General features: G+C 41.8%; 1 protein-coding gene across 1 annotated transcript in view; it reads left to right on the forward strand.

Moving 5' to 3' along the window:
* Positions 1–12,160, forward strand: part of LOC111982556 (S-arrestin) — a 30,645-nt gene that overhangs the window by 17,843 nt on the left and 642 nt on the right. Inside the window, exons 9-15 of the mRNA XM_024014140.2 lie at positions 9,914–9,998; positions 10,087–10,159; positions 10,358–10,495; positions 10,661–10,738; positions 10,875–10,889; positions 11,067–11,119; positions 11,659–11,668. Coding sequence (XP_023869908.1) covers positions 9,914–9,998; positions 10,087–10,159; positions 10,358–10,495; positions 10,661–10,738; positions 10,875–10,889; positions 11,067–11,119; positions 11,659–11,668 — 452 coding nt within the window. The remainder of the gene's footprint in view (positions 1–9,913; positions 9,999–10,086; positions 10,160–10,357; positions 10,496–10,660; positions 10,739–10,874; positions 10,890–11,066; positions 11,120–11,658; positions 11,669–12,160) is intronic.

Here is a 12,160-nt window from a genome sequence, read left to right on the forward strand (position 1 = left end):
ACTCCCGTGCTTCATGGTTGGGATGGTGTTCTTCGGCTTGCAAGCCTCCCCTTTTTCTCCCAAATATAACGATGGTCATTATGGCCAAACAGTTCTATTTCATCAGACCAGAGGACATTTCTCCAAAAAGTACAATGTTTGTCGCCATGTGCAGTTGCAACAGTAGTCTGTTTTTTATGGGGTTTTGGAGCAGTGGCTTCTTCTTGCTGAGCGGCCTTTCAGGTTATGTCGATATAGGACTCGTTTTACTGTGGATATAGATACTTTTGTACCTGTTTCCTCAAGCATCTTCACAAGGTCCTTTGCTGTTGTTCTGGATTGATTTGCACTTTCGCACCAAAGTACATTCATCTCCTTCCTGAGCAGTATGACAGCTGCAATGGACAACAAAGTCAAGGTATTGATTGGCCATCACAAAGCCCTGAGCTCAATCCTATAGAAAATGTGTGGGCAGAACTGATAAAGCATGTGCGAGCAAGGAGGCCTACAAACCTGACTCAGTTACACCAGCTCTGTCAGGAGGAATGGGCTAAAATTCACCCAACTTATTGTGCGAAGCTTGTGGAAGGCTACCCGAAACGTTTGACCCAAGTTAAACAATTTAAAGGCAATGCTACCAAATACGAATTGAGTGTATGTAAACTTCTGACGCACTGGGAATGTGATGAAAGAAATAAGCTGAAATAAATCATTCTTTCTACTATTATTCTGACATTTCACATTCTTAAAATAAAGTGGTGACCTAAGACAGGGATTTTTTTTTTTCTTCTCCAGACACCTGGAATGCATTTCAATTAACAGGTGTGCCTTGTTAAAAGTTCATTTGTGGAATTTCTTTCCTTCTTAATGCGTTTGAGCCAATCAGTTGTCTTGTGACGAGGTAGGGGTGGTTACCTCTGCTGCAGAGGATAATTAAGTTCATTAGAGTTAGAGTTAACTGCACCTCAGATACCTCAGATAATTCACAAAGTTCAAGTAACAGACACATCTCAACATCAACTGTTCAGAGGAGACTGTGTGAATCAGGCCTTCATGGTCGAATTGCTGCAAAGAAACCACTACTAAAGGACACCAATAATAAGAAGAGACTTGCTTGGGCCATGAAACACGAGCGATGGACATTAGACCGGTGAAAATCTGTCCATTTTGTGTGAGTTTTTGGTTCCAACTGCCGTGTCTTCGTGAGATGCAGAGTAGGTGAACGGATGATCTCCGCATGTGTGGTTCCCACCTTGAAGCATGGATTAGGAGGTGTTATGGTGCTTTGCAGGCACACTTATCAGCATTGCTACCACTGCATTCTGCAGCGATACGCAATCCCATCTGGTTTGCGCCTACTGGTACTATCATTTATTTTTTCAACATGGCAATGACCCAACACACACCTCCAGGCTGTGTAGAGGGCTATTTGACCAAGCAGGAGAGTGATGGAGTGCTGCATCAGATGACCTGGCCTCCACAATCACCCGACCTCAACCCGTTTGGGATGAGTTGGACACACCTACTTCATAATTTTTATATTTCATATTTATCATATTTGACTGATTTATTTGTCTCTCTGTGATAGATTTCAAACAAATACATGTATGCCATTGAGCAACCCCCATGCCATGATAAGGTGGTAAAAAACACCAGTCTCTTTCATAAGTTCTTTAAAACAATAAAAGCTAATTTACCAAAATGTCTGAAAATGGATATATAGTGTTTTGGAATGAAACTCTGAAAATGAAACCAAAACCTCTAATGAAACTGTCGTGTCTGTCTGTCTGCCACTCTCACTCTCACTCTCTCTTTCCAGAGTTGTGGACTCGAGTCACATGACTTGGATTCGAGTCTGACTCGAGTCACAAATTTGACTTGAGACTCAACATGATAGAAAATAAAATAACTTGAGAGACGACTTTGACTTGAGACTGATGACTTAAAATGTAATCTGGCCAGGTTTTGCCATGTTTTGTCACTCATTTTGTGGCACAGCGTTTATGTGGATTACTCTGCATGCAGCCAGAGATTGTTGCCGCAACGTCTCCCTTACAAAAAAAATGCAACACATTGGCTAGTGAAACGCACACTCGCCACTCTGATTGGACCAGCAAAACGTCAATCAACACAGGTTGGGTGAGCTAGAGAACACATTGCTGTACAGCTATAGGATAGGGTGCAGCGCAAAAAGGCGAGGTCAGTACAGGTGCATCAAAGCAGGGACCGAGAGACTGAAAAACAGCTTCTTTCTCAAGGCCATCAGACTGTTAAACAGCCACCACTAACATTTAGCGGCCGCTGCCAACATACTGACTCAACTCCAGCCACTTTAAAAATGGGAATTGATGGAAATTATGTAAAACAATGACCACTTAGCCACTTTAAACAATGCCACGTAATATAATGCTTTAACATACCCTACATTGACCCATCTCATATGTATAATGTATATACTTACTCTATATCATCTACTGCATCTTCCATCTTTATGTAATAACATGTTACCACTAAGCCACTTTTAAACTATCAACTTTATGTTTAACATACCTACAGTACTCATCTGCATATGTAATTTATACCGTACTCTATACCATCTACTGGCATTCTTGCTATGCCGTTCCGTTACCATCACTCATCATATATCTTATGTTACATATTCTTTATCCCTTACACTTTGTGTATTAAGTGTAGTTGTGGAATTGTTAGTTAGATTAACTTGTATGTTATTACATGCATTGTCGGAACTAGAAGCACAAGCAGTTTCGCTACACTCGCATTAACATCTGCTAACCATGTGTATGTGACTAATAAAATTTGATTTGATTTGATTTTGGAAATTGGTAGGACGAGAGGTTTTTGTCCCATAGCTTTTTACCCTTTCCGGAGTCCACAAACCCGGATCGGATCCCCCCATCACCAAAAGCTGACTAGATGCATAGTGCCTAGCCTAAAGTTTACAGGGATATATAAAATAAAATGTTCATGAAATCACAAGTCCAAGACACCCAAATGAAAGATACAGATCGTGTGATTCAACCATCATCTCTGATTTTTAAATGTTTTACAGGGAAGACACAATATGTAAATCTATTAGCTAACCACGTTAGCAAAAGACACACTTTTTTTACTCCACCATTTTTTTTTACTGCATCAGTAGCTATCAACAAATCGACCAAATAAAGATATAAATAGCCACTAACCAAGAAACAATTCTCATCAGATGACAGTCTGATAACATATTTATTGTATAGCATAGTTTTGTTAGAAAAATGTGCAATATTTCAGGTATAAATCATAGTTTACAATTGCAGCCCCATTACAACTATCACTAAAATGACTAGAATAAACTACAGAGACCATCGTGTATTAGCTAATTACTCATCATAAAACATTTCTTAAAAATACCACAGCGTACAGCAGATGAAAGACACAGATCATTGTGAATATAGCCAATATGTCAGATTTTCTAAGTGTTTACAGCGAAAACACAATATAGCGTTATCTTAGCTTACTACAAGTCAGTCACACAGTAGCATTGATTCAAGCCAAAAATAGCAATAACGTTATAAACCACCAAACGCTATTAATTTTTTCACTAACCTTCTCAGAATTCTTCAGATGACAGTCCTGTAACATCATATTACACAATGCATATAGTTTGTTCGAAAATGTGCATATTTAGCCGCACAATTCGTGGTTACACAACGTGTTTAGTGGGGCAAAAAATCAAGCAATCTGTCCGCGCCCATTTTGGAAAGGCACCTAATCTTATCGAAAACTATTCATAAACTTGACAAAAAAAATACAGGTTGGACAGCAATTGAAAGAGAAATTAGTCTTAATGCAATCCTGAATTACATTTTTAAAATTACCTTACTGCGCAATACTGGGTACAATACAGGGTGCGATAGCGCAACGCTACATGGAAAATAATGGCGTCTAATACATTTTTCTTTTTCAACAGAACAAACGTTTATCAGCATAAAAAGTACCTTACTATTAGCTGAACTCCCATCAGAATCTTGTGAAAGGTGTCCGTTGGCCAAAAGAATCGTTGCTGGGTTGGAGAATGTTTCCCTCGACGCTTGCAATTAGCAGTACAGAAATGGCATTCGAGACGAGAGAGACACCCACGTTTCTACAGCCCATGGAAATAAATACCTGAAAATCGCAATATACTGACCTAAACTGGTATAATTCGGTTCAAAATAACAAGATTATGATGTCTTTAAAGCCTATAGCGAATAAAAACAGAGCCGGATACTTCTAGGAGCTAAAACCAGACGTTCTAAAAAGACATGCCAAGACCCTCTTTGCGTCAGCGCGAAGTCCCAAAAGGTCGGACACCTCGGTTCCAATCAATTTAAAAACTTTGGGAAATACGTAAAGACGTCATTTCAACTCTCCCTATTCGCTAACAGCCAGGGGAAGGCGTATGAAGTGCATCTCAACCAATAGAAGACAGGCAAAGTTAAAGACAGGTCTCAAAGCAGATGATAAAATTTCCCATTCTCACACAGACATAGGAAAAGTGCTCTAAGTCGAGTTCTGTTTCACTTACAGACATAATTCCAACGGTTTTAGAAACTAGAGAGTGTTTTCTATCCAATAGTAAGAATAATATGCATATTGTACGAGCAAGAATTGAGTAGGAGACCGTTTACATTGGATACACATTTGTGCTATGTCGAAATAGCACTCCCCTAGTGGCAAGAAGTTAAAAGGCGTTGCATGGTCAATCCAACGTCTGCATTGGCCGTTCAACATTTATGGTGATATGGCCTCTGCAGAAGTCAGGGCATTCAAACTTCTTGCGCTTTGTGGTGAAGCGCAGAGCTGTTGTGAAGAAAGTTGTCAAGGAAGTGAGTTTGTGTTTATACAGGACCCCCCGCCAACCAATCATGTCAATGTAGAGCTATACAGAGCCCTCGGCATTATTACAACATTTGAGAGATGTACAGTTCTTGATATGGGCGATGTTTGAATCCGGATGCTCCGCTATTACGTTACACCCTCCATACGAAGCCTCCGACCACATATTTATCAGATCAAGCATATATTGGCTTTTACGCATCAACAAGCATTGCAGTGCCATCTGAAGAAATGACCTAAAATCACCAGTGGCCAGACATTTTCATGAGGCTAATCATGCTGTGACTGATCTTAAATTCTGTGCCATTGACCGTGTTTTCTCAAGCCGTAGATGCTGCAATATGGATGAGCGCCTTCAGTGTGAAGCCCGATGGATCTTCCACTTAAAATTGGACCTTGTATGACCTTGTATGTTTATTGTAGTGTTGTCTACACGCAACAGCAGTCCCCGACATAGGAATCACTACAAAACTTTTTGTATGACCTCTTATACACTATATTAGGCCCAGCCTTTGTAACTTTGGTTTTACTAGATATGGTTACTATATTGTGATCACTACATCCGATGGATTTAGTGTTTTTTTGTTCGTTTATTTGCGTTTTTTGTAACTTATTTTGTACATAATGTTGCTGCTACCGTCTCTTATGACCGAAAATAACTTCTGGACATCAGGACTGCGATTACTCACCACAGACTGGCAGAATCCTTTTTTTCCTTTAACGAGTCTGACGAGCCCAACTCGAACAATATATTGCTTTCTCGGGAACAGTCCCAGAACCCCGTGATTTGCGTGAAGAGGAGGCGGAGAAAAAGGGGCCAAAGGGCGAGCTGCCTTCTGAGAATTCGTAGGTGATTGAATAAACCACCACTTCCTTCCATTCTGCTAGCAAACGTGCAATCTTTGGAGAATTAAATAGATGACCTAGGCGCAAGATTAAACTACCAACAGGAGATTCAAAACTGTAATATTGGGACATTCAAAACTGTAATATATTATGCTTCACGGAGTCATGGCTGAACGACGACACCATTAACATAACATAAGGCTGACTGGTTATACGCTGAACCGGCAGGATAGAACAGCGGCGTCTGGTAAGACAAAGGGCGGCGGGCTATGTATTTTTGTAAGTAACTGCTGGTACACGATATCTAAAGAAGTCTCGAGCTATTGCTCGCCTGAGGTAGAGTATCTCATGATAAGCTGTAGACCACACTATCTACCTAGTGAGTTTTCATCTGTATTTTTTGTAGCTGTTTACATACCACCACAGTCAGAGGCTGGCACTAACACAGCATTGAATGAGCTGTATTCCGTCATAAGCAAACAAGAAAACGCTCACCCAGAGGCGGCACTCCTAGTAGCTGGGGACATTAATGCAGTGAAATTTAAATCAGTTTTACCAAATTTCTATCAGCATGTTAAATGTACAGCCAGAGGAAAAATAACTCTGGACCACCTTTACTCCACACAGAGACGCATACAAAGCTCTCCCTCGCCCTCCATTTGGCAAATCTGACCATAATTCTATCCTCCTGATTCCTGGTTACAAGCAAAAATTAAAGCAGGAAGCACCAGTGACTAGATCAATAAAAAAAGTGGTCAGATGAAGCAGATGCTAAGCTTCAGGACTGTTTTTGCTAGCACAGACTGGAATATGTTCCGGGATTCCTCCGATGGCATTGAGGAATACACCACATCAGTCATTGGCTTCAACAATAAGTGCATCGAGGACGTCGTACCCACCTTGACCGTACGTACATACCCCAACCAGAAGCCATGGATTACAGGCAACATCCGAACTGAGCTAAAGGCTAGAGCTGCCGCTTTCAAGGAGCGGGACTCTAACCTGGAAGCTTATAAGAAATCCCGCTATGCCTGCCGACGAACCATCAAACAGGCAAAGCATCAATACAGGACTAAGATCGAATCGTACTACACCGGCTCTGACGCTCGTCGGATGTGGCAGGGCTTGCAAACCATTACAGACTACAAAGGGAAGCACAGCCGAGAGCTGCCCAGTAACACGAGCCTACCAGATGAGCTAAACTACGTATATGCTCACTTCGAGGCAAATGTCACTGAAACATGCATGAGAGCACCAGCTGTTCCGGAAGACTGTGTGAACACGCTCTCCACATCCGATGTGAGCAAGACCTTTAAACAGGTCAACATTCACAAGAACACAGGGCCAGACGGATTACCAGGACGTGTACTGACCAACTGGCAAGTGTCTTCAACGACATTTTCAAACTATCCCTGACCGAGTCTGTAATACCAACATGTTTTAAGCAGACCACCATAGTGCCTGTGCCTAAGAACACTAAGGTAACCTGCCTAAATGACTACCGACCCGTAGCACTCACGACTGTAGCCATGAAGTGCTTTGAAATGCTGGTCATGGCTCACATCAACACCATTATCCCAGAAACCCTAGAGCCACCTCAATTTTCATACCGCCCCAACAGATCCACAGATGATGCAATCTCTATTGCACTCCACACTGCCCTTTCCCACCTGGACAAAATGAACACTTATGTGAGAATGCTATTCATTGACTACAGTTCAGCGTTCAACACCATAGTGCCCTCAAAACTTATCAAAAAGCTAAGGACCCTGGGACTAAACACCTCCCTCTGCAACTGGATCCTGGACTTCCTGACGGACCGCCCCCCAGGTGGTAAGGGTAGGGAACAACACATCCGCCACACTGATTCTCAACACAGGGGCCCCTCAGGGTGCGTGCTCAGCCCCCTCCTGTACTCCCTATACACTCATGACTGCACGGCCAGGCACAACTCCAAAACCATCATTAAGTTTGCCGATGACACAACAGTGTCAGGCAGCCTATAAGGGAAGAGGTCAGAGACCTCTACAGGAAAAAGAGGACCGAGCATGCCCCCATTCTCATCGACGGGGCTGCAGTGGAGCAGGTTGAGAGCTTCAAGTTCCTTGGTGTCCACATCACCAACAAACTAACATGGTCCAAGCACACCAAGACAGTCGTGAAGAGTGCACGACAAAACCTTTTCCCCCTCAGGAGACTGAAAATATTTGGCATGGTTCCTCAGATTAAGAGACCACTCTTTTAATTTTTTCCAGAGCTGTATTAATGTAGCCTACTGATACACTAATGATAGTGAGTATGTTAAGGTTCAGAGCAGGAACCTTCAGGTACAACTTCAGAGCACAAACCTAAACATGTAGGCAATGGTTTTAGATTAATATGTACTTTATTTATGAGATGATCAGTAGGACTGTAATCGGGGGGCATACAAACGATGAGTGCACAATTAATACAAGTTTAAGTTTAGGTTATTTACAATGTTAATCTCATTCTGCAGAGCAACCAGATGTGCAGAGAGAGGGAGGTTCAGAGCCCAGTACAGGGAAAATAGAAAGGAACAGTGAAAGCACTGAAAATCCATTTGATTATTTTGCCCGTCCTCAGTCCAAGGATTTTGACTTATTTTTTTCAGTACCACCCAAAACAAACCTCTCAAATAGTCATTCCCAATGTATTCCACTCCAAAGATGGCACAAATAGAAAATGGCTGACATACAATGAAGTAACTCACTCCTTGTTCTGCTCAGTATGTCTTGCATTCGCAAAACCTTCAGCCAGTAATAGTGAATTTATCAAAGGAGGCATGCAGGCCTGGAAACATGCCCATCAGAAAGTACAGGAACATGAGAGAAGCAAGACCCATAGAGAAAGTTCAGAAGCCTTTTCCCTCAGAGCCAGCAAAGCAGACATCTGTACCCTTCTGAGTGATAAGCAAATGTCAGTTGAACGAGACCAGGTCAGAAAGAGGAGGCAGGTCATGGAACGTGTGATTGACGTAGTTAAAGTTATTGGGAAATGTGGGCTTAGCTACAGGACACAGACACGAAGCTGCATATAACTTCTAAAACATGGCCGACAATCATGGCAAGTTTTTTGAGTTTATATTGTTACTAGTGGTAATTACTTCCTGGTTACTCTGAAGTAGCTATGCTATGACTCTTACTTAACAGGCTGACAAGGGTGAAAGAACATTTGCTGTGAGTTAAAGCTTTTATACAGAGGCATGTTTTTTGGACTTTCATATTATACTTGCAGTTATGTAACCAATGTTCAATTTCATTGACTCGGTGTATAGATGTGTTTGTGTGCTGTTGGCTTTATGGACACCAGTGAGGGAACATTGTAATCTAATATTTTTTGTAGAGGAGTGCTTTTTCGACTTTTGTATTATACTTACATTGTTGTAGCTTATGTTCAAGTTCAGTGAATGTGTGTGTGTGACGTTTTTTGATACTTTTGATATGCTTGAATATACAGATAAGCATTTGAGCTAACTCTATCTCATTCTCTTTTTAAAAAGTGTAGGCTAATTGTTTTGTGTGTCTAGCCTTGTACATTTGTATGTGCTATGATTGGTGTATTCCTAGTGAGTTTTTGAGGGTGCACCCATAACCATAGCATACCTTAAACTCAGTGTTCAGATAGGGTACTTGTTGGTCAGTCCCAAATGTTTGTATTTTGTAATGTGGATAACTTTCTTCCCAGATGAACATAGTGGCCAAATTTTATAACTAGTTTGGTACCCGTTACATCAACAAATAGGGTTAGCCTACAAAATTAGCGGTCTGGTGGTTTGCGTGAACAGGGTGGCCTGGGATGGAGTCAAATTCCCGGCCTGAATTATTGTTTCAGTCCGCCCCTGATGATACTATAACGTTGATCTTATGGTATATAAGTCCCTGCATCCACAATTCCAGCAAAGAAGAAGAATACTTCTATTTTCCTTTCAGATTATGAAAATGTGTCTTTTGCTTTCAAACCCGGCTTGGAATACTAGCACCCCTGGAGCAATTTTTTGTTGTTGATTTTGGTGCCTTGCTAAAGGGCACATCTGGCTCGACTTGACTTGTTCTTAGAATAAACGACTTGGACTTGACTCGAGTCTTGACCCGTCATACTTCGGACTCGACATGAGACACGGACCTTGTGATTTGAGACTTGCTTGTGATTTAATAGTGGCTTGGTCTGTCTCTCTCTCTCTCTCTCCCTGCAGACATACTACCATGGTGAACCAATCAAGGTCAGTGTCTACATCAACAACAGCTCCAGCAGATCACTGAAAGACATCACTGTGGCAGGTGAGAGGTTGTTGTTGTTGTTGTTTGGTGGTGTGGTGTTTTGAAGTGACCTACTATATATGTTCATTCCGCCTGCCTTCTTCTACAGTGGAGCAGGTGACCAACGTGGTACTTTATTCCAATGACAAGTATGTAAGGGCAGTTGCCCTAGAAGAGACCTCGTAAGTATCAATCAATCAATCAGTCTCTTGTTCAGACAATTTAATTACATTCCCCATTGAATAACTTTCTACCTCTGTGTAGATTTTCTCTTTATGCTACCTTTATTGCTGGTGATTTAGTTTTTTGGTCAAAGAAAGTTGCGTCATCAAGATGGTGGAATCACAAATAAGGCAATGTCTTCCTATGTTTCCCCACAGAGATACAGTGCCCTCTGGAACAACCCTGAAGAAGGTGCACACCCTCATTCCTCTATTGGCTGCCAACAAGGAAAGACGAGGTATTGCACTGGATGGGAAACTGAAGCACGAGGACACCTGTCTGGCTTCCTCGAGCATGTGAGTGAGCATAACTACGCTCTGCTGCTCTACGATCTCACAACGGTTTACGTTTACAAGATGGCAGTAGAAGATCTCTAATATTCTGAACTGCCCCCCCTCCCCTCCCCTCTCCTCTCCTCTCTCCCCTCCCCTCTCCTCTCTCCACCTCTCTCCTGCCTGAAGTGTGAAGGAGGAAGTCCTAAAGGAAGTGCAGGGTATGCTCGTGTCCTACAAAGTGGTGGTTAGGCTCAATGCTTCCGGGTGAGTATGTGAATCTATAGCTAGCCATAGCATATCTACCATAACATAATCTAAGCCCCTATGTTAAATATGTGAAATAATACCACTTCATTGAATCTTCATTTAATCACCTTCTTTCCTGATCTATTCTCAAAAGGATGGTGGGATCTAGGTATGTCTGATTTCAACTAAATATTATTAAGTAACTGGTTCCACAGGCTTTTTTGGTCAAAGTATTACGAAGTATTATTTTTTATTTTTTTACAGTACAGTCACTCAGTCAGTAATAAAAAATCAAGTTTGTCTGTCATACCTATGTTCATTTTTGTGAATGTATTTTTTGTTCCAGTGAGGTTGCAGTGGAGGTTCCATTCCGGCTCATGCATCCTAAACCTGACCCAGGTTAGTTCAGGGCCTCTTAATCCCCAGCCTGTCTCTTTATGTCCACAATGTCCAATATGTCTTTCACAAAGCTCTCCACCTACACCACCCTTCACTCTCCCTTCATCACCCTCTCAGAGCCCTTGATGACTGACTAGAGCTGGGAGTTTTTCCCTGGACAGGTCACATACTCTGGAAAATCTTCTGGCCTTTTAAATAACTGTCTACTGCACACCTTTCAATCACTGTCAAGCTTCTATTAGAACAATTTGCAGTCCGTTTCAAGCCGTGTTCAGAGGCCAATGTATTTAATCAGCTTGTCTTATTGCTGATTCCTCTAATTACTAAATCTACCCCAGTGACCCCACTGCTGTGTAGACAAGCTTACATTTAGCATTTGTAATGTCCACACATACCTAATACGCCTCTATCCAGATTACATTTAGGCCTATATAGAGAGGACACAATCTCTTCTGATGACATTCTCTTATGTTATCCCTTTATGATGACCACTGTCTTTCCATTCCTTTTCCGTACCTGGATCTGTTTGCATTATACAGCTAAGGAGGGGTAAGCCGCTCTATTTACGTTGTTTTGTTGTGATGTCATTTCATGCCACGCCCTGTTTTTGTGTGTGTGTGATCCATAGAAATAGAAAGACATAGAATGTAATGCTGAACGTCAAGGTTTTACTTCCTAGCATGGGTACACTCAATATTGCCACCAGTCCGCCGATAACGGATTTTTGACTTGACTGTGGATGTCTGTTCTATGGATTATATTTCTGTGGTGTGATTCCTCCTGCTTGCCTGCTGCTCCTATTATTCAGTGTTAGATCCTTTTGTTTTGCATTCTATTTAGTGTCACTGTGCGTCCTCCTCTTCCCATAGTCCAATAGGACTTGGCTAAATTGAAACGGTATAGTGTCTGTCACTGAATGCGTCGCTGCCCAGTTTTATAACCTCCCTTGTCCCATTTGTAATTTTCCGAAACTGTGTCCTCATCACTGTTTATGGGCGTGTGCGTGTGTGTGTGCGCATGCATGTCAGTAAGACCTGAGAG

The sequence above is a fragment of the Salvelinus sp. IW2-2015 genome, linkage group LG22 (genome assembly GCF_002910315.2).
Source record: "Salvelinus sp. IW2-2015 linkage group LG22, ASM291031v2, whole genome shotgun sequence".
Classification (NCBI taxonomy): domain Eukaryota; kingdom Metazoa; phylum Chordata; class Actinopteri; order Salmoniformes; family Salmonidae; genus Salvelinus; species Salvelinus sp. IW2-2015.